At 44.8% G+C, this 27,246-nt stretch overlaps 1 protein-coding gene across 2 annotated transcripts in view; it reads left to right on the forward strand.

Annotated features, from left to right (window-relative positions):
* The window catches only part of NTN3 (netrin 3), a 173,930-nt gene that overhangs the window by 126,349 nt on the left and 20,335 nt on the right, over window positions 1-27,246 (forward strand). For both annotated transcript variants that reach the window (XM_070761061.1, XM_070761060.1), the window contains exon 5: window positions 539-592. In XM_070761061.1, coding sequence (XP_070617162.1) covers window positions 539-592 — 54 coding nt within the window. The remainder of the gene's footprint in view (window positions 1-538; window positions 593-27,246) is intronic.

Consider the following 27,246-nt stretch of genomic DNA (forward strand, 5'->3'; position numbering starts at 1 on the left):
GGGAGGTATTGAAACCACTCTATAATGCCCTAATCCAGTGATGGCAAACCTTCTCCCCCCCGTGTGCCGAAAGCGCATGCACAGACATTATTGTACCTGCGCAAGTGCCCGCACCTATAATTCAATCCCTGGGGAGGGTGAAAATTGCCTCCCCTTCCCTCTGGAGGCCAGAAACAGCCCATTTCCCAACTTCTGGTGGGCCCAGTAGGCCTGTTTTTCACCCTCCCTAGGCTCCAGAGACTTCCCTAGAACCTGGGGAGGGCAAAAAAATCAAACTAACCATGATTAGCCTATTGTCAAAATGTAGCCAAATGTAGGTCTACATTTGTTGCATGAATCCAGCCACTGGGATTGTAAATTAGTAAGGCGGAGTCTACCTGCCAGGCATCTCTTGCTGGTAAATCATTCTGTTGTTCTGCTGTTAAATCTAAAAAAAAAAAAAACAGCCTGTGGTTTATAAAATCTGGGGTTAACTTTCATGCAAATTTTGGAAGGAAACTCAAGTCAGCTAAGAAAGCTTTTCCCATTTTCCCCCCAGAAATCCCGGTTGTCAATCCAACATCAGTGGTTACCAGCACTGAGGAACCAGCAGGTAAGTAGCCATTGAATTGGATATTTGAGTATCACATTCTGAGTCAGTGGCTAAGATGCCGAGCTTGTCGATCAGAAGGTTGGAAGTTCAGCAGTTCAAATCCCTAATGTTTCATAACAGGGTGAGCTCCTGTTATTTGACGCAGCTTCTGCCAATTTAGCAGTTTGAAAGCACATAAAAAATGCAAGTAGAAGGCAGGGGGGCAGGGCCAGAAAAGGCAGGGAGAAGCCTCTGTGGGGCCTCTCTAGGAATCTCCTGGGAGGAAACAGGGCCAGAAAAGGTAGGGAGAAGCCTCTGTGGGGCCTCTCTAGGAATCTCGTGGGAGGAAACAGGACCAGAAAAGGCGGGGAGAAGCCTCTGTGGGGCCTCTCTAGGAATCTCCTGGGAGGAAACAGGGCCAGAAAAGGCAGGGAGAAGCCTCTGTGAGGCCTCTCTAGAAATCTCCTGGGAGGAAACAGGACCAGAAAAGGCGGGGAGAAGCCTCTGTGAGGCCTCTCTAGAAATCTCCTGGGAGGAAACAGGACCAGAAAAGGCGGGGAGAAGCCTCCATGGGGCCTCTCTACGAATCTCCTGGGAGGAAACAGGGCCAGAAAAGGTAGGGAGAAGCCTCTGTGGGGCCTCTCTAGGAATCTCCTGGGAGGAAACAGGGCCAGAAAAGACAGGGAGAAGCTTCTGTGGGGCCTCTCTAGGAATCTCCTGGGAGGAAACAGGGCCAGAAAAGGCAGGGAGAAGCCTCCATGGGGCCTCTCTAGGAATCTCCTGGGAGGAAACAGGGCCAGAAAAGGTAGGGAGAAACTTCCGTGGGGCCTCTCTAGGAATCTCCTGGGAGGAAACAGGGCCTCCATCCTCCCTGTGGTTTCCCCAATCGCACGCATTATTTGCTTTTACATTGATTCCCATGGGAAAAATTGCTTCTTCTTACAAACTTTTCTACTTAAGAACCTGATCATGGAACAAATTAAGTTTGTAAGTAGAGGTACCTCTGTACAGTACTTCTAAATTCCATTTCTTTCAACTGTCTCCTGAACTCTGCCCCAGGGAAGATGTGGTCACTAAGAGTTGGTAGCTGTTTGATGGCACGTAAACGAACAATGGATGAAGATTGTCTGAAGGTTAAATCATTGCAACTGGATGGTTGAGAATCTTTGTCCACATATTGCAATGCACTTTGGAGAGAAAACTCCTGAGGTTGGCATGGCAGCAGTTGGTACATTCCAACAATTCTTTGCCTAACTGGTTTACTCTGACTGATGAGGTTGCCTGGATGGGCAGCGAAACATCTCTCTAACAACAAAAATGTTGGGATTCATTGTTGGAATGTACTTTTGTGCAACAAGGACAGTCATATCCAGCCAGTAGGTGGCAGTGTTTACAAGTTTGGATCTATGGTACTATATACTCTTGGCTCTTTCGTTCTAAATAGTTTCCCATTTCCTGTTTCCTGTTACAGTTAAAACAGTTGAGCAGTAAAGCACATGATGACTGTACTCTTCCACCTGCTTGACAAACTGATAGATAGAAAGGAAGGAAGGAAGGGAGGGAAGGAGGGAGGGAGGGAGGGAAGGAAGGAAGGAAGGAAGGAAGGAAGGAAGGAAGGAAGGAAGGAAGGAAATCAAATCCCAGTGAGGCTAGCTGATGAGGCCAAAATGAGGCCAAAATAAATCTACAGTGTTCCCTCGATGTTCGCGGGGGATGCGTTCCGAGACCACCCGCGAAAGTCGAATTTCCGCGAAGTAGAGATGCGGAAGTAAATACACTATTTTTGGCTATGAACAATATCACAAGCCATCCCTTAACACTTTAAACCCCTAAAGTGCAATTTCCCATTCCCTTAGCAACCATTTAGATAATTACTCACCATGTTTATTTATTAAAGTTTATTTAAAAATTTTTTTATTAAAGGCAGGTGAAAGTTTGGCGATGACATATGACGTCATCGGGAAGGAAAAACCGTGGTATAGGGAAAAAACCCACAAAGTATTTTTTAATTAATATTTTTGAAAAACCGTGGTATAGACTTTTCGCGAAGTTCGAACCCGCGAAAATCGAGGGAACATTGTATACTAGTTTCCTTTCATTTTCAAATTCAGCAAAAATATGTTATGGTATGTATGTATTTATGTATGTATGTATGTATGTAACATATTTTTGCTGAATTTGAAAATGGAGACTAGTATAGATCTCATCAGCTAGCCATACCCTCACTGGGATTATATATATATATGCTGATACAGGAGATGAGCCTGTCGTCTAATGGCTATGGCCTCTGCCAATTAGTCCGGTTGTAATGATTCCACCTTTAGATAACCTTCAGACAACTCTATCTGGATGACTGAGAATCTTCATCAACATCCATGCATATTTTCATTGTTCTTCCCAAGTTTTTACATGATCTATATGCAGAATTTTTATGACTTGTTGAAACTTTCCATTTGTGTTCCAACTTTCTTTGTGTTACTGGTGAATATATTGAATGGAGCCAGCCTAATTCATAATGTGCTCTAGAAAGCATTACACAGGATACAGATGAGCCCAGATGTGGAACTGGCATGGAATGGAAGTAACTTGAAACTTCCCACCCTTAGGTTACCAGGAGGAATTTACACGTTGATCAAACACTAGGATTGTGGGATTGTGCATTGAGATTTCTTTAAAGTTTCACCAAGGTCTCGGTACAATTATGCAGGCAAAGAATTCCACAGGCCCAAAACTCTTCAAGAAAATTGTGTGAATAATGACATTTAGATTTCACTTGTTTACGTGTTCTTTGTCAATCATATATGCTTTTTCAGGGGGGAAAAAGATGCAAGAACTTAAGAAAGTATGCATGTTCAATTCTGGAATTAATTTTAGAAATTCCCTTCTTTAACATTCCAAAGGAATGGAATGCATGATACAACGAGGAACAGAATGAGGGAATTGTTGCATTCTGCATATTAATGGCAAATCTATTTTTCCAAAAACAGGTCTCAGTTTATAAAATTTATTTATTTATTTATTCAATTTTTATGCCGCCCTTCTCCTTAGACTCAGGGCAGCTTACAACATGTTAGCAATAGCACTTTTTAACAGAGCCAGCCTATTGCCCCCACAATCCGGGTCCTCATTTTACCCATCTCAGAAGGATGGAAGGCTGAGTCAACCTTGAGCTGGTGATGAGATTTGAACTGCTGACCTTCAGATCTTCAGTCAGCTTCAGTGGCCTGCAGTACAGCACTCTACCTGCTGCGCCACCCCGGCTCTTGCACCATAGAATTGAAGTAGGGAGATGGCACAACAAGGTTCAGGAGAATCAGGGGTGGGATTCAGCCGGTTTGGACTGGTTTGGATGAACTGGATGTTAATTTTAATCTGGTTCACCAAACTGGTTCTTCCAAGGACCGGCTGATTCCTCCCAACCTGCCCTGCTCCTCCCAGGAGTCTCCATGTAGCCCATTTTGGATGTGAGGTAAGTGCAGGGCCACATAGAGGTTCTAGAACGGCAAAAAATGGGTCTACCAGAAGTCCAGAAATTGGCCCATTTTTGGCCTCCAGAGGACCTCCCGAGCCAAAGGGGGGTTGTTTTTTCCCTCCTGGAAGCTCCAGGAAAGCCCCCGGAGCCTGGCGAGGGTGAAAAACGGGCCTACCAGAAGTACAGAAACAGGCCCATTTCCGGCCTACCAGAAGTACAGAAACAGGCCCATTTCCGGCCTACCAGAAGTACAGAAACAAGCCCATTTCCGGCCTACCAGAAGTACAGAAACCGGCCCATTTCCGGCCTGCCAGAAGTACAGAAACAGGCCCATTTCCGGCCTACCAGAAGTACAGAAACAGGCCCATTTCCGGCCTACCAGAAGTACAGAAACAGGCCCATTTCCGGCCTACCAGAAGTACAGAAACAGGCCCATTTCCGGCCTACCAGAAGTACAGAAACAGGCCCATTTCCGGCCTACCAGAAGTACAGAAACAGGCCCATTTCCGGCCTGCCAGAAGTACAGAAACAGGCCCATTTCCGGCCTACCAGAAGTACAGAAACAGGCCCATTTCCGGCCTACCAGAAGTACAGAAACAGGCCCATTTCCGGCCTACCAGAAGTACAGAAACAGGCCCATTTCCGGCCTGCCAGAAGTACAGAAACAGGCCCATTTCCGGCCTACCAGAAGTACAGAAACAAGCCCATTTCCGGCCTACCAGAAGTACAGAAACAGGCCCATTTCCGGCCTGCCAGAAGTACAGAAACAGGCCCATTTCCGGCCTACCAGAAGTACAGAAACAGGCCCATTTCCGGCCTACCAGAAGTACAGAAACAGGCCCATTTCCGGCCTACCAGAAGTACAGAAACAGGCCCATTTCCGGCCTACCAGAAGTACAGAAACAGGCCCATTTCCGGCCTACCAGAAGTACAGAAACAGGCCCATTTCCGGCCTGCCAGAAGTACAGAAACAGGCCCATTTCCGGCCTACCAGAAGTACAGAAACAGGCCCATTTCCGGCCTACCAGAAGTACAGAAACAGGCCCATTTCCGGCCTACCAGAAGTACAGAAACAGGCCCATTTCCGGCCTGCCAGAAGTACAGAAACAGGCCCATTTCCGGCCTACCAGAAGTACAGAAACAAGCCCATTTCCGGCCTACCAGAAGTACAGAAACAGGCCCATTTCCGGCCTGCCAGAAGTACAGAAACAGGCCCATTTCCGGCCTACCAGAAGTACAGAAACAGGCCCATTTCCGGCCTACCAGAAGTACAGAAACAGGCCCATTTCCGGCCTACCAGAAGTACAGAAACAGGCCCATTTCCGGCCTACCAGAAGTACAGAAACAGGCCCATTTCCGGCCTACCAGAAGTACAGAAACAGGCCCATTTCCGGCCTACCAGAAGTACAGAAACAGGCCCAATTCCAGTGCCCAGATGAGGCAGTTTTCATCCTCCTGGAAGCTAGAGGAAAACGGAGCCTGGGGGAGCGAAAATGCCTTTCCCCCCCCTTGCCATTGTACAGGGGGCCAAGTGGGCCATACCTCCATGCCCACGCCCCCATAGAAACCCAGTTGCTAAAAAAATTTAATCCCACCACTGAGGAAAACCCAGGTTTCGTAGAGATGTGGAAAAGGTTTAAGAAGCTCTCCCTTACCCAAACTGAGAGGGGGAGAAGAGAATGCAGAGAGGATTGAGAATGTGAGAATGATAGGAAATAGGAAGAGAGGCATGGAATCTCCTCAAAAAGCAGATAGAGTGGAAGCAAAGATAGGACTGAGCCGGGGTGGCGCAGCAGGTAGAGTGCTGTACTGCAGGCCACTGAAGCTGACTGTAGATCTGAAAGTCAGCGGTTCAAATCTCATCACCGGCTCAAGGTTGACTCAGCCTTCCATCCTTCCGAGGTGGGTAAAATGAGGACCCGGATTGTGGGGGCAATAGCCTAGCTCTGTTACAAAGTGCTATTGTTAACATGTTGTAAGCCGCCCTGAGTCTAAGGAGAAGGGCGACATAAAAATTGAATAAATAAATAAATAAATTGAATGTCAAGTGTGAAAGGTCAGGTCCACGTGTGAAGGTCCAATTAAACTGATTTATTTTTACTTCTGCTGATACACTGGAATCTTCTCAACTAAGGGTTAGCACCTGCTAGAACAGTGTTTTTCAACCAGTGTGCCGTGGCACCCTAGTGTGCCGTGAGACATGTTCAGGTGTGCCGCGAAGCTCAGAGAGAGAAAGAGAGCAAGAAAGAGAAAGCAAAAGAGAGAGAAAGAGAACAAGAGAAAGAAAGCAAGAGAGAGAGAAAGAGGGAGGGAAGGAGAGAGAGAGAGAAAGACATAGAGGGAGGTAGGGAGGGAGAGAGCAAAAAAGAGAGGGAGGAAGGAAGGAAGAGAAAGAAAGAGGGATGGAGAGAGAAAGAAGGAAGGGAGAGAAAGAGGGAGGGAGAGAGAAATAGAGCGAAAGGGAGGAAGAGAGAGAGAGAATTTTTTTGTCCAAACTTTTTTTAGCCCCCACCCTCCCCCCGCTCAATGTGCCCCAGGGTTTCGTGAATGTAAAAAATGTGCCGCGGCTCAAAAAAGGTTGAAAATCACTGTGCTAGAAGTTAGACAGCCATCAATAGAATTTAAAAGGGGTTGAATTTTACTCACCTGGGACTACACAGAAATTCTAGTCTGATCCCTCTTTTGCCTCCATCCCCAGGTTCTGCCGCTCCTCCCCTTACCATGACTTCCTTCCAGTTTCTGCAGGCAGAAAGAATCCCACAATCCCGTTTAGTTATGGGGTGACTTAGAGCATGTTGGTGTATGAGCAGAGTAATCCTTATTTACCAAGGTTGTGCACACACAGAAACATTTATATTGAGATTAGTTGTGAATAACTACTCAGCCGCACACAGATATACTACCTTGAATTAAAGTTTGCTTTGAGAAATAGTCCTATAAACAGTCCAAAATCGTACACATAATAGTCAGAATAACAATCCGCATATTATTAAGTACATAGTCTTTCTTACCTGTTGTCTTTGCCATAATCAGTAAATAAAGGTATCAAGCCTAAACACATTTTAGCTATAAAATATAGCTACAACACAGAGAGATTGCAGAGACATTGCAGAGCATACTTAACAGTGAGTAGCCACTAGCAGTGAGTAGCTTAGACAAAGAGAAACGGAGAGTCTCCAGAGAAATAAGCTGTGAACTCTAGCTCCCTCTTGTGGCAGTCTGCAACTTCTTCACTAAACAGACATGGTTCACCCGTGTAGGATTTGGAAATTTCTGGTGATGTTTCGACGAGGTCTCACTCGTCATCTTCAGGCTGTATGTATATACATACATACATACATACATACATACATACATACATACATACATATATATATATATATATATGAGACGGTCTTGGTATATTCGGGTTTCTTACCATGTAGGATTTGGAAATTTCTGGCGACGTTTCGATGAGGTCCCACTCATCATCTTCAGGCTGGTGTTTCTGTCCTTGTTCTCAGGCGAACATTTTACAACAGCACGAAGCTTGAAACTTCAGCCTGATGATGGTGAATGTGATTTCACTGAAACGTCGCATAGACATGCAAAATGGTTTTTTGCTGAATTTGAAAATTAAGGGAGACTAGGATAGATCTATTTCGGCCTTATTTTGGCCTCATCAGGTAGCCATACCCCTTTGGGACTTGAACCGGCAACCTTTGCCTTGTAAGGCAGAGAATTATCCTCTAGGCTATAGTATCCAATCCCTTCAGCTCTGCACCAGGGAAGGGTTACATATTTTTGTGTCAAATCACCCTGGTGTATTGAAGGAACATCACAGCTCTTTATTTGCCTCTCAGCCCAACCCAGGGCCATTTCCAAGGCACTTAATTTTATTGATAGCTGACAATTCTATCTGTAAGTGTCACATGGGTTTTTGCTGAATTTGAAAATCAAGGGAGACTAGGATAGATCTATTTCGGCCTTATTTTGGCCTCATCAGCTAGCCATACCCACTGGGACTTGAACCTGCAACCTTTGCCTTTAATATATATATATATATATTAACACAAATTATTAGATTATATATTGCAAACTGAACCATTAGACAGAGTCCTAACAGAGTGCAATTGTTGTTCAGGATGGGCTCCATGCAGGGGTGAAATCCACTAGGTTCTGACGGGTTCTGGAGAACCGATAGTGGAACCAGCAAATACCACCTCTGGCTGACTCCAGAGTGGGGAGGGAATGGGGATTTTGCAGTATCCTTCCCCTGCCACACCCACCAAGCCATGCCACGCCCACAGAACCAGTAATAAAAAAAATTCACCACTGGCTCCATAGTATTTATTTATTTATTTATTTATTTATTTGTTCGTTCGTTCGTTCATTCATTCATTCATTCATTCATTTATTTATTGGATTTGTATGCCGCCCCTCTCCGTAGACTCGGGGCGGCTAACAACAGTAATAAAAGACATCATATAAATCCAATATTAAAACAACTAAAAAACCCTTATTGTAAAACCAAACATCCCTACAAACAAACATAACATTCATAAATTGTAAAGGCCTAAGGGGAAAGAATATCTCAATTCCCCCATGCCTGACGGCAGAGGTGGGTTTTAAGGAGCTTACGAAAGGCAAGGAGGGTGGGGCAATTCTAATCTCCGGGGGGAGTTGGTTCCAGAGGGCCGGGGCCGCCACAGAGAAGGCTTTTCCCCTGGGCCCCACCAAACGACATTGTTTTGTTGATGGGACCCGGAGAAGGCCCACTCTGTGGGACCTAACCGGTCACTGGGATTCATGCGGCAGAAGGCGGTCTCATAGATACCCTGGTCCGATGCCATGAAGGGCTTTATAGGTGATGACCAAAACTGTGAATTGTGCCCGGAAACTGATCGTCAACCAATGCAGACTGTGGAGTGTTGGAGTAACATGGGCATATTTGGGAAAGCCCATGTTTGCTCTCGCAGCTGCATTCTGCACGATCTGAAGTTTCCGAACACTTTTCAAAGGTAGCCTCATGTAGAGAGCATTACAATAGTCGAGCCTCGAGGTGATGAGGGCATGAGTGACTGTGAGCAGTGAGTCCCGGTCCAAATAGGGCCGCAACTGGTGCACCAGGTGAACCTGGGCAAACGCCCCCCTCACCACAGCTGAAAGATGCACACAGTTTTTCTGAGCAAAGAAAAATGGACAATAGGACCATGACAGCAATGTGATGAATTAATGGAGATAATACAACTGCGAGGAAAGTTGTACAGTTTGGGCATGTGGAATTTTGCCCCTGTTTCTTTGTATATTTTTCCAGTAAATCCAGCAATGAAAATGTGCTGCTAAATTTTTAACCGTTGAAATTGGGCCAACATGTGGGCCATAAATGATCCCAGTCAATCCCAGCAGATATTTTCTGTTGGTTCCCCTCCATGGACATCTGCTGAAATTTCCACGCTAAAACTAAATCTATCACCAGGTTTGGCTGCAAGAATGAAAATGGCCACGTTTCCTTCAACTATTTTTTTTTTGTCAGTATAAAACAATGTTTTAAATCCTCTTTGTTTTTGGAAAATGACCAAAGAACTCAACAAAGCATCCATACATAGACTGTTTTCTTTCTTTCAGATTTTTCTCCAAGGGGGGGACGGGGACTTAGAAACATAGAAACATAGAAGATTGATGGCAGAAAAAGACCTCATGGTCCATCTAGTCTGCCCTTATACTATTTCCTGTATTTTATCTTAGGATGGATATATGTTTATCCCAGGCATGTTTAAATTCAGTTACTGTGGATTGACCAACCACGTCTGCTGGATGTTTGTTCCAAGCATCTACTACTCTTTCAGTAAAATAATATTTTCTCACGTTGCTTTTGATCTTTCCCCCAACTAACTTCAGACTGTGTCCCCTTGTTCTTGTGTTCACTTTCCTATTAAAAACACTTCCCTCCTGAACCTTATTTAACCCTTTAACATATTTAAATGTTTCATATCCCCCCTTTTCCTTCTGTCCTCCAGACTATACAGATTGAGTTCATGAAGTCTTTCCTGATATCTATCACATCTGCTGGAAGTTTGTTCCAAGGATCTACTACTCTTTCAGTAAAATAATATTTTCTCACGTGGCTTCTGATCTTTCCCCCAACTAACCTCAGATTGTGCCCCCTTGTTCTTGTGTTCACTTTCCTATTAAAAACACTTCCCTCCTTATTTAACCCTTTCACATATTTAAATGTTTCGATCAGCAAATTGTCAGAAAATTTCCTTAATACCGGACAGCACCAAGACATTTTGGTCTCTGAAACTTGGCAGAGACAAAAACATGGAATACAATAGGTTGGAAAGGACTTTGGAAGTTTTCTAGTCTAACCTCTGCGGAATCAGGAGATCCGATACCAGTGATGGCGAACCTTGTTTGATTCGCGTGCCAAAAGGAGGGGGTGTGGGTGTGCCATCACACACTCACATGCCCACACCCATTCCTTCCCTTTCACGCATGCACACACCCCTGTGCTTCTCCTGCTCCATCCCCACGCATGTGGACAGGCCTCACTGATGTCTGGGACGGTTAAAAAAAACAGCCAAATGGGCAAACCGGAAGTTTGGAAAAATGGACTTCCAGTTTGCCCGCTGTGCTGTTTTACACACTCCGGAGACTTTAGGGAAGCTTCCTGAGGCCCCAGAGTGTGAAAAACAGCACATGTTTTCCTAACATTCCGGGGAACTTCCCGAAAGCCTCCAGAGTGCGAAAAACAGCACAACAGGCAAACGGAAAGTCCATTTTTCCTAACATTCCGGGGAACTTCCCGAAAGCCTCCAGAGTGCGAAAAACAGCACAACAGGCAAACGGGAAGTCCATTTTTCCTAACATTCCGGGGAACTTCCCGAAAGCCTCCAGAGTGCGAAAAACAGCACAACAGGCAAACGGGAAGTCCATTTTTCCTAACATTCCGGGGAACTTCCCGAAAGCCTCCAGAGTGCGAAAAACAGCACAACAGGCAAACGGGAAGTCCATTTTTCCTAACATTCCGGGGAACTTCCCGAAAGCCTCCAGAGTGCGAAAAACAGCACAACAGGCAAACGGGAAGTCCATTTTTCCTAACATTCCGGGGAACTTCCCGAAAGCCTCCAGAGTGCGAAAAACAGCACAACAGGCAAACGGGAAGTCCATTTTTCCTAACATTCCGGGGAACTTCCCGAAAGCCTCCAGAGTGCGAAAAACAGCACAACAGGCAAACGGGAAGTCCATTTTTCCTAACATTCCGGGGAACTTCCCGAAAGCCTCCAGAGTGCGAAAAACAGCACAACAGGCAAACGGGAAGTCCATTTTTCCTAACATTCCGGGGAACTTCCCGAAAGCCTCCAGAGTGCGAAAAACAGCACAACAGGCAAACGGGAAGTCCATTTTTCCTAACATTCCGGGGAACTTCCCGAAAGCCTCCAGAGTGCGAAAAACAGCACAACAGGCAAACGGGAAGTCCATTTTTCCTAACATTCCGGGGAACTTCCCGAAAGCCTCCAGAGTGCGAAAAACAGCACAACAGGCAAACGGGAAGTCCATTTTTCCTAACATTCCGGGGAACTTCCCGAAAGCCTCCAGAGTGCGAAAAACAGCACAACAGGCAAACGGGAAGTCCATTTTTTCAAACTTCCGGTTTGCCTGTTGGGTGGGTTTTTTTACCGGAGACAAAACAACCTTCCCCAAAAGCCGAAAATCAGCTGGCTAGTGCATGCATGCACATAGGACAACACCTCAGGTGCCCTCCGATATGGCTCCGTGTGTAGCACATGTGACCTTAGGTTCGCCATTACAGTCCTATACCATTCCAGACAAGTGGCTGTCTAATCTCTTCTTAAAAGCCTCCAATGATGGAGCACCCACAACTTCTGCAGACAAGCTGTTCTATTGATGGTTTTCACCATCAGGAAATTTCTCCTTAATTCTAGATCAGTGATGGCAAGCCTTTTTTTCCTTGGGTGCCGAAAGAGCGTGGGTGCCCGCTATTGCGCATGCGTGAGTGCCCAAACCCACAATTCAATTCCTGGAGAGAGTGAAAACAGCTTCTCCCACCCTCCATAGGCCCTCTGGGGGCTGGAAATGGCCTGTTTCCCAACTTCTGGTGGATCCAGTAGGTTCACGTTTCACCCTCCCCAGGCTCCAAAGGTTTCCCTCCAAAGACAAGCCCTCCCCCATCCTCCTGGAGGCTCTCTGGAAGCCAAAAACGGCCTTCCAGAGCCTCTGTGCAAGCCAAAAATCAGCTGGCCAGCACACACATGCATGTTGGAGCTGAGCTAGGGCAACAGCTCGCGTGCCAGTAGATATGGCTCCGCGTGTCACCTGTGGCTCCTGTGCCATAGGTTCTAGGTTGCTTTTCTCCTGTATTAGTTGCCATCCATTTCTTCTTGTCTTGCCTTCAGATGTTTTAGGAAATAGATCGATCCTCTTTTTTTTGTGGCAGTCCCTAAAATATCGGAATGTTGCTCTCCTGTCTCCCCTAGTCCTTCTTTCATACACAAAAAGTTTCACAAAGAAGCATGCTTTTGGTGGCAGCCACATATTTGCTTTCCGAGGGCTCGAATGTTCTTAATTCCCATCCTGACATCTCATGCACAAGGGGACGAACAAGTGCGAATGTGCGGGTTCTCAGGGAAAAACCATGCACAATTTAAAGGCAAACATTTGTGCCGTTTTCTGTAAAAGAATTACAGAGTGCTACAATAGAAGAAGCTTAGGTGAAAACACATGCAAAGCTAATAAAGACCAGCAGTGGAATGACGCTCAAGAATTGCCACTATGTCAGCCTTTATTGATTATAAAAACATTGCCTGCGCCCAAAGATTAAACCTATGTCCATTGATAAAACACTGCAAAAAAAAAAAAGACACCTGATGGGATAATGTAGAGGGGCAATGTCTTCCTTCCTTTGGAGTGTTGCAGAGGTCTTCAGGAAAGATTAAGCCATCAATCAAGTTGATTACGTGCAGGGGTGGGCAGCAGGCAGGACGGGGTGGACACAGTTCCACCGGTAGAAATGAAGATGCATGTGCAGCTCCAGCTGATTGCCGGCTGTCACTTTTTGGATTACTGGTCTCGGCTCGGCTCTCCTTTGTTCCCCTGCTGCTGCTGCTCTGTCTGCGCTCCTTGCTTTTTTCCTCTTTCCTCCTTCCTGGACTCGGACGCGCTTCCCTCTCTCCTACTCCTATTTCATGAAATACCATGCAAAACATGTGCAGCCACATACATTGGACAAACTAACCGAAGAATAAAATGCACTCATTGCAGAACATAGAAATGCAGTCAAAAAAGAAGAAAAAATTTCCTCCCTTCTCCAGCACATTAAAAAAACAGGACTTGAAATTGACTTTGAAAAAACTAAATTACTTTCCAAAACAGAACACGTATATAAAAGAATAATCATGGAAGCCATAGAGATAGAAAAACACCCCCTCAGTATGAATAAACGTGATGACACGTCCCGCCTACGAGAAATTTGGAAACCAGCCCTAAACAAAACAACATATCATAATCATCACCATGTCAATCCTTCAACTAAATGTGATTCCACCAACCAATCAAATCATTAAAACATAGCCACCCAATCTGTTTGCTACATTCAAACCAAATCTCCACCCCCACCACTATTTATAAGGAACAAATGGCAGTTGCAAACAAACTATATTTACAGCAGCACAAAGCTTACAACTTCAGCCTGATGATGGTGAATGTGATTTCACCGAAAGGTCGCATAGACATGCAAAATATTACACAGGGCAAAAACCGAACTCAGAACAATCTACATATATATTTATATATATATTTCTAAGTATTGATATAATACAGTGTTATATTCACTTATCCTCGCAATCTTAATACTAATATCCTAATGTAGATTAATATTGAATGGCCCTTGTATGTTTGGCTTACGGTTGTATATTGCCTCTTAATGGACATTATTAGGATATAGGTGAAGATAAGCCATGGATCAGCTCTCCAGGGCTACAAAAAAAGGAAGACTCAATCTCCAGGGAGGGTCTTATAATTTAGGCTTTGAGGTCATGTCCTGCAATTTTAGGGATGGAATTAAAAAGATGGGTGTTACAAAGCATTCCCAACATCTGGAGAGATGGTGGAGCAGAAAAGCATGCAAAGCTTGCTTTCAAAGCTACCATGTCCTCCTACGTCTGGGCTGTTAGGTACCGCAGCGAGAGACATCAAAGAAGGAATACGTCAGGAAAAGGGTGGGAGCGAGGTATCGGTTTCAGTAAATCGTCCTTCCAGGTTACATTCCAAAAAAAAGAAAACGTGGAAATTTTGTTAGAATGTATTTTGAAGGTTCTTACAAGAGTTTTGGTTGGAAAAATATAAAACAAACCGAGTGAAGAGCTTTGGTAAGTTCAGTAGAGGAAGTCTGCTAAGTAGTCTGCAGATTTATCTGTGGTTTTCTCTCTACACACCCTGCTCCTTGTTCAAATATATGTATTTTGCTTTCTGCCAAATGTTCCCAAGGATTCTCTCTCTCTCTCTCTCTCTCTCCCTCCCTCCCTCCCTCCCTCTCTCTCTCGCGTCTACCATGGGTATAGGATATGGAGGATAGACCATGCCAACTTCTCACCATGGTGGAAAAAAATAATGCTAGCAATAGCACTTAGAGTTATATACCACTTTAAAATATAATAATAATAATAATAATAATAATAATAATAATAATAATAATAATTTCAAGTTTCAAGTTTCAAGTTTTATTGGATTTATATGCCGCCCCTCTCCGAAAACTCAGGGTGGCTAACAATCATGAACAATATACAATAAAATCCAATACTAAAAGCAAATTAAAACCCCTTAATATATAAAAACCAAACATACATACAAACATGCCATGCATACCATTGTAACAGCCTAGGGGGAGAAGAAATCTTAATTCCCCCATGCCTGGCAGCAGAGGTGGGTTTTAAGTAGCTTACGAAAGGCAAGGAGGGTGGGGGCAATTCTAATCTCTGGGGGGGAGTTGGTTCCAGAGGGCCGGGGCCACCACAGAGAAGGCTCTTCCCCTGGGTCCCGCCAAGTGGCATTGTTTAGTTGACGGGACCCGGAGAAGACCCACTCTGTGGGACCTAACTGGCCGCTAAGATAATAATAATAATAATAATAATAATAATAATAATAATAATAATAATAATAATAATACAAATTAGATTTGTATGCTGCCCCGGCGGCTTTATAATGCTTTACAGCCCTCTCTAAGCAGTTTACGGAGTCAGCCTCTCATCCCCAACAACCTGTGTCCTCATTTTATCCAGCTCGGAAAGAGGGAAGGCTGAGTCAATCTTGAGCCAGTCAGGATTGAACTTGGTGTGCAGTGCTCTGTAGCGATGTTTTGAGGGTAGGAGTTGAAACAGTTTATGTCCAGGATGCAAGGGGTCAGTAAATATTTTCACAGCCCTCTTTTTGACTCGTGTAGTATGCAGGTCCTCAATGGAAGGCAGGTTGGCAGCAATTGTTTTTTCCACAGTTCTGATTCTCCTCTGAAGTCTGTGTCGGTCTTGTTGGGTTGCAGAACCAAACCAGACAGTTATAGAGGTGCAGATGACAGACTCAATGATTCCTCTGTAGAACTGTATCAGCAGCTCCTTGGGCAGTTTGAACTTCCTGAGTTGGCGCAGAAAGAACATTCTTTGTTGTGCTTTTTTGATGACATTTTTGATGTTAGGTGACCATTTTAGGTCTTGAGTTATGATAGAACCTAGAAATTTGAAGGTCTCTACTGTTGATACTGTGTTGTCTGGTATTGTGAGAGGGGGTAGGATGGGAGGCTTTCTCCTAAAGTCTATGGAGATTGTCAGTCATCCAGGTAATAGCTCTCCCAAAGGTGCAACTGGACTTTTTTTGTTTTTTCCTTAAAGGCGTTTAGCTTCTCATCCAAAAACCGAAGAAGCTTCTTTGATGAGAAGCAAAATGTCCTCAAGGAAAAACAAAGAAAATCCCATTGCTTCTTGAAAAACCATCTTTGGTTCAGAGGAAGAAAGCATCCAGTTACACCAATCTTTCCCAATATATCTTTACGTACCAAGTTTTGGATTCCAAGTCCAAGAAGTCTTGTTGCATTCCGAGAACTATAATTTGAAGGAACCAATTGGGCAAGACTTGATTCCCCACTGGGGAACGAAAAAGAACCTTTCCTTGGTCTCCATTGGATCAAAACCAAGCCAAAAACAGGCTCCCTCACTACAAGATTTAGATTTACTTATTTATTTTAAACAGAATGAAGTTCAACTCACAATAAGCTTTGTTTCTGGATGAGGGCAGGAAACACTCTCAAAACAAATCAGCAAAGAAGTGCAGATGAGGAGTCATTCCTAACGAGGCCCAGGGAACCAAGACACGCCACTGGAATGCTTGTTGGATAGCTCCCCAAGCAGAGGATGAGCAGCTGCCTGTAGAAATGGGAGAATTACATTGTCCAATAGTGATTAGCCAACTCTTCAAACCCAGTTGCTGTTTGTTGTTGACATGTGTGTCAGAAAACGAGTGTTTCAAATAACCCGATTTGGCAGAGACGTCGCCCAAGCGTCTTCCATCTCGCTCCCTTTGCAGGCAATTGTTATGTTCTGTTCTCTATGGTTTGCTGCTTTCCTAACATGCTGACATTTAGAAATGGAATTTGCTTCAGTAAATAAATCCTACTGCAATCTGCTTGGATGGAGCAAGTCAGGTCAACATCACTCCTCACTCAGATTTAGGCCTTGTTTCAAGTTTTATTGGATTTATATACCACCCCTCTCCGAAAACTCGGGGCGGCTAACAACAATCATAAACAATGTACAATAAAATCCAATACTAAAAGCAAATTAAAACCCCTTAATATATAAAAACCAAACATACATACAAGCATACCATATATACAGTTGTAACGGCCTAGGGGGAGAAAAAGTCTTAATTCCCCCATGCCTGGCGGCAGAGGTGGGTTTTAAGTAGCTTACGAAAGGCAAGGAGGGTGGGGGCAATTCTGATCTCTGGGGGGAGTTGGTTCCAGAGGGCCGGGGCCGCCACAGAGAAGGCTCTTCCCCTAGGTCCCGCCAAGTGGCATTGTTTAGTTGACGGGACCCGGAGAAGACCCACTCTGTGGGACCTAACTGGCTGCTGGGATTCGTGCGGCAGAAGGCGGTCCTTGAGGTAATCTGGTCTGGTGCCATGAAGGGCTTTATAGGTCATAACCAACACTTTGAATTGTGACCGGAAACTGATCGGCAACCAATGCAGACTGCGGAGTGTTGGTGTGACATGGGCATATTTAGGGAAGCCCAAGATTGCTCTCGCAGCTGCATTCTGCACGATCTGAAGTTTCCGAACACTTTTCAAAGGTAGCCCCATGTAGAGAGCGTTACAGTAGTCGAGCCTCGAGGTGATGAGGGCATGAGTGACTGTGAGCAGTGACTCCCGGTCCAGATAGGGTCGCAACTGATGCACCAGGCGAACCTGGGCGAACGCCCCCCTCGCCACAGCCGAAAGATGTTTCTCTAATGTGAGCTGTGGATCGAGGAGGACACCCAAGTTGCGAACCCTCTCTGGGGGGTCAATGATTCTCCCCCCAGGGTGATGGACGGACAGATGGAATTGTCCTTGGGAGGCAAGACCCACAGCCACTCTGTCTTGTCTGGGTTGAGTTTGAGTTTGTTGACACCCATCCAGGCCCCAACAGCCTCCAGGCACCGGCACATCACTTCCACTGCTTTGCTGACTGGACATGGGGTGGAGATGTCCTCGGTTGTTCCTCTTCGTCTGGGGTCTTCAAACTTGGCAGCTTGTGGACTTCAACTCCCAGAATTCCCCAGCCAGCGTTGAAGACCACAAGTCTTAAAGTTGCCAAATTCGGAGACCCAGCTCCCACAAGTTTAGCCTGGCAAATTCAAGATTTGCAGACTTCAAATTCCTCCGCCAGCATGATTTTGGAAGTTGGAGTCCACAAGTGTTAAAGTTTCCCAGTTTGGAGACTCACAGACACACACACACAAACAAGATTAGCTTGGCAAATTCAAGACTTGCCGTGTGCAGTGGTTAAAGGACAGCACTGCAGGCTACTTCAGCTAACTGCTAGCTGCAATTCAACAGTTCATATCTCATCACCAGCTCAAGGTTGACTCAACCTTCCAGCCTTCCGAGGTGGGTCAAATGAGGACCCAGATTGTTGGGGGAAATATGCTAAAACCACTTAGAGAGGGCTGTAAAAGTATTAATGAAGCAGTATATAAGTCTAAATGATACTGATATTGATATTGATATTCAATTCCCCAGCCAGAATGGAGAGTTGAAGTCCAGAAGCCTTAAAGTTGCCCAGTTCAGAGACAAGATTAGCTTGGCAAATTCAAGACTTGCAAACTTCAACTCCCAGAAGTCCTCAGTTTCCATGGGGAGTTGAAGTCCGCAAAGTCTTAAACTTGCCCAGTTTGGAGACCCCCCCCCCCCAAGATTATCTTGGCAACTTAAGGACGTGTAGACTTCAACTCCCAGAATTCCCCAGCCAGCATGGAGAGTTGAAGTCCTCCAAGTCTTAAAATTGACCAGTTTGGAGACCCCCACCCCCCAAAAATTAGCTTGGCAAATTCAAGACTTGCAGACTTCAATTCCCAGAATTCCTCAGTCAGCATGATTCCGAAAGTTGAAGTCCACAAGTCTTAAAGTTGTCAATTTGGAGGCCTCTTCTCTTGGTGGATCTAAGGAATTGAGGAAGCCAATGAGAACAGAAAATATTAGGGAATACAAAAAATACCGGACCATTAACTCTTCCAAATCCCTGGTCAGAGTTGAAGGTTCTTACTTCCAGCCAGTTGGCTCCTTTCCATAGACCAGAGAGGGGCCTCTTGACCTTGGAAAGTACCTTCAGGTGGCCGTGGTGGAGTTCTGGTCTTGGGAAAACATTCCTCCTCCCCTCCTCCCCCTTCTTTCCCTCCCCCCCACCCAATACAACCAGCCATTTCATCACTCAAGTTTAAGCCCACAGCAGGTGTGTTAGATTCTTTGAAGGACAGGCCTCTGTTTGTTCCATTTTCCAGGTGTTTCAATTCTTCCAGCGAACGCCCCCCGTTTTCAAGATGCCTCTCCTTGTTAGACAACGCCAAACTTTGCATTTCTCTCTCCTCCTGGTTCCTCATCGACCTTACGTAGGTTTCCAAAATAACCTTTACATCCAGTAACTCCTGTTGAGGGAGGGAAGGAGGAGGGACAGCCTTGGTTTTATTTTACTTTATCGGTACAATTTTTATTTCTTGAGTCAGGCCAGTGTTTCCCAGCCTTGGCCACTTGAAGATATTTGGACTTCAACTCCCAGAATTCCCCAGCCAGCAAATGCTGGCTGTGGAATTCTGGGAGAAACATAGAAACATAGAAGTCTGACGGCAGAAAAAGACTTCATGGCCCATCTAGTCTGCCCTTATACTATTTTCTGTATTTTATCTTAGGATGGATCTATGTTTATCCCAGGCATGTTTAAATTCAGTCACTGTGGATTTATCCACCACGTCTGCTGGAAGTTTGATCCAAGGATCCACTACTCTTTCAGTAAAATAATATTTTCTCATGTTGCTTTTGATCTTTCCCCCAACTAACTTCAGATTGTGTTCCCTTGTTCTTGTGTTCACTTTCCTATTAAAAACACTTCCCTCCTGGACCTTATTTAACCCTTTAACATATTTAAATGTTTTGATCATGTCCCCCCTTTTCGTTCTGTCCTCCAGATTATACAGATTGAGTTCATTAATTCTTTCCTGATACGTTTTATGCTTAAGACCTTCCACCATTCTTGTAGCCCCTCTTTGGACCCGTTCAATCTTTTTGTAGGTGAGGTCTCCAGAACTGAACACAGTATTCCAAATGTGGTCTCACCAGCACTCTATATAGCGGGATCATAACTCTATATAGCGGGATCGTAACTCTATATAGCGGGAACATGAGTTGAAGTTCAAATATCTTCAAGTGGCCAAGGTTGGGAAAACTGACTCAAGCCCTTTGATTTTGCTATAAGCCCCTCGCCCAGCTGTAAGCATTGCTTCTCAAATAGTGGGGTGGGGCCCCATAGGGGGGCATGGAGCAATGCCAGGGGGGAGCATGTGACCCCAAGGAATGTGCTTTTTTTGCCACGGGGAGTAGGAGTGTTTTGCACCGAACAATAGCATACAGCACAGAGTAGGAGATAGAAAGTGCATATAACAAATCCTTAAGAGACCCCATAGAAAAATATTTAACAGGGTTGAAAAGAAAGGAGGAGAGAGACGGAGATAATGAGACAAATGTAAGTCTCCCAAAAGCTAAGATGAGGAAATATGACGAAGCCTATGTAGCCCTTGGTCTCACTGTGACTATGGTGGGAGACGAGGAAAGACGGGTATGTTGACTGTGTCTAAAAATGTTGGCAGCAGGCAGCATGAAGTCAAATAAATTAAGGCCTCACTCAAACCCATTACACCCCAATCACACTAATAACCTGCTTGAGTTTTTTTCAGTGAAAATATGCTGAATATTGCAAACAATTGTCTCAGCGAAGAGTTGGGGTGGGCACGAAATGTTTTATTCTTCCGGGGGAAATGTAACTGAAAATAATTGAGAAACACTGCCTTAAAGCAACACCCAGGTCTGTGTATCTAAGAGAGAACATATGAATAAATCCAACCTTAACCCCTGGGGCTACCTTTGAAAAGTGTTCGGAAACTTCAGATCGTGCAGAATGCAGCTGCGAGAGCAGTCATGGGCTTACCCAGGTATGCCCATGTTTCACCATCACTCCGCAGCCTGCATTGGCTGCCGATCAGTTTCCGGTCACAATTCAAAGTGTTGGTTATGACCTTTAAAGCCCTTCATGGCACTGGACCAGAATATCTCCGAGACCGCCTTCTGCCGCACGAATCCCAGCGACCGATTAGGTCCCACAGAGTGGGCCTCCTCCGGGTCCCGTCAACTAAACAATGCCGGTTGGCGGGCCCCAGGGGGAGAGCCTTCTCTGTGGCGGCACCGGCTCTCTGGAACCAACTCCCCCCGGAGATCAGGACTGCCCCTACTCTTCCTGCCTTCCGTAAACTCCTCAAAACCCACCTTTGCCGTCAGGCATGGGGAAACTAAACATCTTCCCCTGGGCACGTTGAATTTATATATGGTATGCTTGTGTGTGTGTGTATGTTAGTATAGGGGTTTTTCTTAAATTTATAATATTTTAATTAATTGGATTAATGTATTGGATTGTCTTTTCACTTGTTGTGAGCCGCCCCGAGTTTTCGGAGAGGGGCGGCATACAAATCCAAATAATAAATAAATAAATAAAAAATAAAAAATAAGCGAGCGAGCAACGTTAATATATCCCTGAAAAAGAAAGAAAAAGAAAGTTAAGTTCAGCCCTAGTTCAAACCAAGACCTTAGGCTGAGCAGCAAAATTTGCCGACTGGGAATCTTGACTAAGTAAAGAGGTCATTAGGTCTCCCTTCCTTTATTTATTTATTTAACTTTATTTGTTTTATGGCAAGTTTGGAAGGGGGAAAAAAATACACAAACACGGAGGAAAGACACCAATTAATTACAGGCCGAAATCCCAAAAGCCACAAACTATAAACAAAAAATTTAAAAAGAAGAGGACGCCACAAGAACTAAGGAAACAAAAACAAATCAATAAGAAAGGCAAAAAAAGGGAGGGGGGGAAGTAAATTATAAACAAGTTAAGTGTGTCTGCTCATGAAATACGCTGTGGAGAATAGATTGATCCTGTCTTCTTTGTGCCCCTCAAATATTGGAAGACTGCCCCTCAAATATTGGAAGACTGCGGTCCTATCATCCCTACTCCCTTCCTTTGTTAAGACTCGACATACATTTTAATCTACTTGGTGAACTAGTCCAGTGTTTCCCAACCTTGACAACTTGAAGATATCTGGACTTCAACTCCCAGAATGCCCCAGCCAGCATTCGCTGGCTGGGGAATTCTGGGAGTTGAAATCCAGATATCTTCAAGCTGCCAAGGTTGGGAAACACTGATCTAGTCCACCACATTTTATTTTATTTTATTTTATTCTATTCATTTGTCCAATGTACAAATACATAGGAAGAAAATAGACATGTGATAATATAAAAGAGGGTGAAAGTGAACTTAGAGGAGAGGATACATGAAAGGAAGGGAATATATAAGATAGGTGAAAGAAAGGAAAGACAATTGGACAGGGGACAAAAGGCACGCCAGTGCACTTATTTACGCCCCTTACTGACCTCTTAGGAACCTGGAGAGGTCAATCGTGGAGAGTCTAAGGGAGAAGTCTTGGGGGTTAGGGGTTGACACAATTGAGTCCGGTAATGAGTTCCACGCTTCCATAACGCGATTGTTGAAATCATATTTTTTACAGTCAAGTTTGGCGCGGTTCGTATTAAGTTTGAATCTGTTGCGTGCTCTTGTGTTATTGCGGTTGAAGCTGAAGTAGTCATTGACCGGTAGGTTGGACTGTCTAAGGCAGTGATGGTGAACCTATGGCATTTGGAAAAGGCTGTTGAGAACCTCCAGAAGCTTCAGGAAAGCTTCACTGAAGCCCCAAGAGTGCAAAAAACAGCCCAATGGGCAAACCAGAAGTTTGAAAAAATGGACTTCCTGTTTGCCCATGGTGCTGTTTTTTGTAGGGAAGCTTCCTGAAGCCCCGGAGTACGGGGGGGGGGGGGGGAACCCAACACAACAGGCAAACCGGAAGTCCGTTTTTATGAACTTCTAGTTTGCCTGTTTTTTTCAAACCAAGCTTTCTGAGACAACCCAAGAAAGGGATCTTGTGATTTTGGTGGACAGCTCAATGAAGATGTCAACCCAGTGCGCAGCAGCAGTAAAAAAAAAAAAAAGCAAACTCCATGCTTGGCATTGTTGTAGTATAGCATAAATATGTTAGAATAGGATTGTATTATAATTATATATATCTGGACCTCTAGCATAAAAATGCTCTGCTTATTATAATCCAGGAAAGGAGGGCACTAAACTTGCCTAGTCTACAATTGAAAATAGGTCGGCAAGTGTTGCATTGCCTCTGTACAAATTGATGGGGAGACCACATTTGGAGTACTGTGTACAGTTCTGGTAACCGCACCTCAAGAAGGATACAATGGAACTGGAAAAGGTGCAAAGAAGGGGCAACAAGAATGATCAAGGAAATGGAGCACTTCCCTTATGAAACCAGGTTGCGATGCCTTGGTCTCTCCAGCCTTGAAAGATGGCGTTTAAGGGGTGACTTGATCGAAGTGTATAAAATCATGCATGGGATAGAAAAGGTGGATAGAGAAAAATTCTTTTCTCTTTCACACAATACTAGGACGAGGGGGCCCTCCCTAAACCTCATAGGTAAGAAAGTGAGGACAAATCAAGGGAAATATTTCTTCGCCCAGAGAGTCATTGGTTTATGGAATTCACTTCCAGAAGAGGTCGTGACAGCTGTCAGCCTGGATAGCTTCAAGGCAGGATTAGACAGATTCATGGAGGCCAAGTGTATTGGTGGTTATTGAAAGGGATGTCCAAGTGCCGCCTCTATGTTGGTTGAGGCAGGCAGGGATTCCCTCGGGTACCATTTGTTGGGGGTCAAGGGAAAGGGAGGGTCTTGCCTTCTCTTTCTGCTCAAGATCCCCATGGACAATTGGTGGGCCACTGTGGGACACAGAATGCTGGATTCGATGGGCTTTGGCCTGATTCAGCATGGCTCTTCTTAGGTTCTTATGTTCACCGTCCCAGGCTTCAGTGAGGTCTGTGTGCAAGTTCAGGGACAGGAGGGGGTTGTTTGCACACGTGGGGAAGAGAGAATAGGTGTGGGAACACACACACACAACCTTTTGGCTCATAAACCAAAAAATGTTCACCATCACTGCTCTAGGGACTCTACAGCAGTGTTTCCCAACCTTGGCAACTTGAAGATATTTGGACTTCAACTCCCAGAATTCCCCAGCCAGCATTCGCTGGCTGGGGGATTCTGGGAGTTGAAGTCCAAATATCTCCAAGTTGCCAAGGTTGGGAAACACTGCTCTACAGGATCATAAACATCCCTTGCCATTTCATGTGATCCAATCTGCACTTGGCCTACATAGCTATGGGGCCATTGTGCCCACCTTCTCGTGCCAGTTTTGCTCTCCCAGTGCTGGCCTGATGCCCAAGCCCATCACAGGTTCCCCCCCCCCAAATGCTCTGGGTCCACACCCCCTAATTCGGCTCCTGCACGAACAGTCCTGAAGGAATTCACCAGTAAAAGGCTTGTAGCTGTGACACCTAATTAAGTTACATCTCTCTTAAAACAAAAATGTTTCTGTCCAAAAATACAAAAGGAAAGGGGGGAAAAGGGGGAAAAGAAATAAACCAGATGTGCAAAACTTGCTCCGTCTTTCTCTTTCATATTGTGCAAACAGAGAGAGGCAGGGAAAGCCGGTGCCAAATTGGGCTGGTGAAAATATTTCAAGAAAGTTAATGGAAGCCAAAGCCAGGAGCTCTTAGCTATAGCAATTTTGCCCTGTTTTCTATTTTTTATATGAATAGAATAGAATAGAATATAGAATAGAATAGAATAGAACAGGGTAGGGTATGGTAGGGCAGTGTTTTTCAACCAGTGTGCCGTGGCACACTAGTGTGCCGCGAGACATGGTCAGGTGTGCCGCGAAGCTCAGAGAGAGAAAGAAAGAGAGAGAAAGAGAGAAAGAAAGAAAGAGCAAGAGAGAGAGAAAGCAAGCAAGAGAGAGAGAAAGAAAACAAGAGAGAAAGCAAGCAAGAGAAAGCAAGCAAGAGAGAGAGAAAGAGAACAAGAGAGAGAAAGAAAGAGAGAGAAAGAAAGAGAGGGAGGGAAGGTGGGAGAGAGGAAGACATAGAGGGAAGTAGGGAGGGAGAGAGAAAGAGAGAGAAAAAGAGGAAAGAAGGAAGAGAGAAAGAAAGATGGATGGAGAGAGAGAGAAAAAAAGAGGGAGAGAAAGAGGGAGAGAGAAATAGAGCAAAAGGGAGGAAGAGAGAGAATTTTTTTGTCTAAACTTTTTTTAGCCCCCCCCCCCCCCCCCCCCCAATGTGCCCCATGGTTTTGTAAATGTAAAAAATGTGCCGTGGCTCAAAAAAGGTTGAAAATCACTGCGGTAGGGTACGGTAGGTGCTGTTGAAATCTTGCACAAAGGGCTCCTAAACAATTCCCAGAATTTGCTCGGGGCTTTTGGATGGGCTAATTGTGTTACCGTAACTTTTTGCTTCCTCTCTTTCATCTCTTAGCCACGTTCCTAAAACAATGTCACCTCTTGGTCTGGAGGTTCTGAGACATGCAAAATTAGCAGCCAAGTTCCAGAGGGTGAAATTGTGTTTCTCGAGAGGAGGAAAAATATATAAATAACTTGAAAGAGGCCATAGGAGAGAAAAAAAATAGACAACCCCATTGCATTATGTAAATGTAATGTAAATGTAAATGTAAATCCTGCAGGTGGCAATGGAAAGAAATGGACATGTCCTCAAATAACAAATCCCATGAAAACCTGCATGTTTTAGTTTCGGGTGCACATGAAGTCCTCTGAGTGGTAGCATCTTGTTCAAATTATTCATAGTCACGTTTTGTGGTTTTTCAAGACAACGCTGTACAAATGGTGTGTTCCTGAATGCTCCCTTCCTTGTTACTCCAGTTTCCACACCTGAGATTCCCAGTGATCTCATCCAAAACATAATTGACATTGGACCCTGCTTAGCTTTGGACCTCAGCCAAAATTGACTAGATGCCACTGTCACAATGGTCATTATCTTTTTTAAAAAAATATTGTTTGTTTGTTTGTTTGTTTGTTTGTTTATTTATTTATTTATTTATTTATTTATTTGATTGCCGCCCCTTTCCGTAGACTCGGGGCGGCTCACAACATAATAAAACAATTCATAACAAATCTAATAATTTACAATTTAAAAATTTAAAGTAGTTAAGAAAACCCCATTTTTAAGCAGACATACCTACAAACATACCATACATAAATTATATAGGCCCGGAGAAGATATCTCAATTCCCCCATGCCTGACGACAAAGGTGGGTTTTGAGGAGTTTACGAAAGGCAAGGAGGGTAGGGGCAGTTCTAATCTCTGGGGGGAGCTGGTTCCAGAGAGTCAGGGCCGCCACAGAGAAGGCTCTTCCCCTGGGGCCCGTCAACCGACATTGTTTAGTTGACGGGACCCGGAGAAGGCTGACTCTGTGGGACCTAATCGGTCGCTGGGATTCGTGCAGCAGAAGGCGGTCTCGGAGATATTCTGGTCCGATGCCATGAAGGGCTTTATAGGTCATAACCAACACTTTGAATTGTGACCGGAAATTGATCGGCAACCAATGCAGACTGCGGAGTGTTGTTGTAACATGGGCATTTTTGGGAAAGCCCATGACTGCTCTCGCAGCTGCATTCTGCACGATCTGAAGTTTCCGAACACTTTTCAAAGGTAGCCCCATGTAGAGAGCGTTACAGTAGTCGAGCCTCGATGTGATGAGGGTGTGAGTGACTGTGAGCAATGAGTCCCGGTCCAGATAGGGCCGCAACTGGTGCACCAGGCGAACCTGGGCAAATGTCCCCCTCGCCACAGCTGAAAGATGGTTCTATAATGTGAGCTGTGGATTGAGGAGGACGCCCAAGTTGCGGACCCTCTCTGAGGGGGTCAATAATTCCCTCCCCAGGGTGATGGATGGACAGATGGATATAAACTTTAAAAACAGAATAAAAAACAAAAAAAAAACCCAAACAAAAAAGACATTTAAAAAAAGAAAGAACATTATGAAAAAACATAGGAAATGTGGTGCATTACTTTCTGGGCGACCAGCACAATGCATGAGAAGCCCACCTACCCTTTCCCTCCTGTAATAAATTCAGCTTCCAAACTGCACCAAAGGAAATTGAAAAAAAGAAAGCCAGGAGTGTTTGCAGGTGCGTTGCAGGGGTGCAGGGGGTGTAAGTTATGATAGCCATCTTGACTCTCTCAATATTTTGGTGCCCCCCCTCCTCGCAGCCCAAAGCGCCAGGGGGAATAAAATCAGAGGAGAATAGAACCTTCCATCAGTGGGGCAGGGACAACACCTGAGAGATTGCAAGGTGGATTTCGACACAGGATTAATGGAAGGCAGTGAAGGATGCCAACGGATCCTTTGAAAAAGTGCCTTTCTCTTTCAGCCTCCTGCCCTCCAGCCTTCCCAGATAAGTCCCTCTTGTCAAGTCGACCTTTGCAGCTGTTTTCCTCTCCTTCGGACAAGGG

This window comes from Erythrolamprus reginae, chromosome 9 (assembly GCF_031021105.1).
Source record: "Erythrolamprus reginae isolate rEryReg1 chromosome 9, rEryReg1.hap1, whole genome shotgun sequence".
NCBI lineage: Eukaryota > Metazoa > Chordata > Lepidosauria > Squamata > Dipsadidae > Erythrolamprus > Erythrolamprus reginae.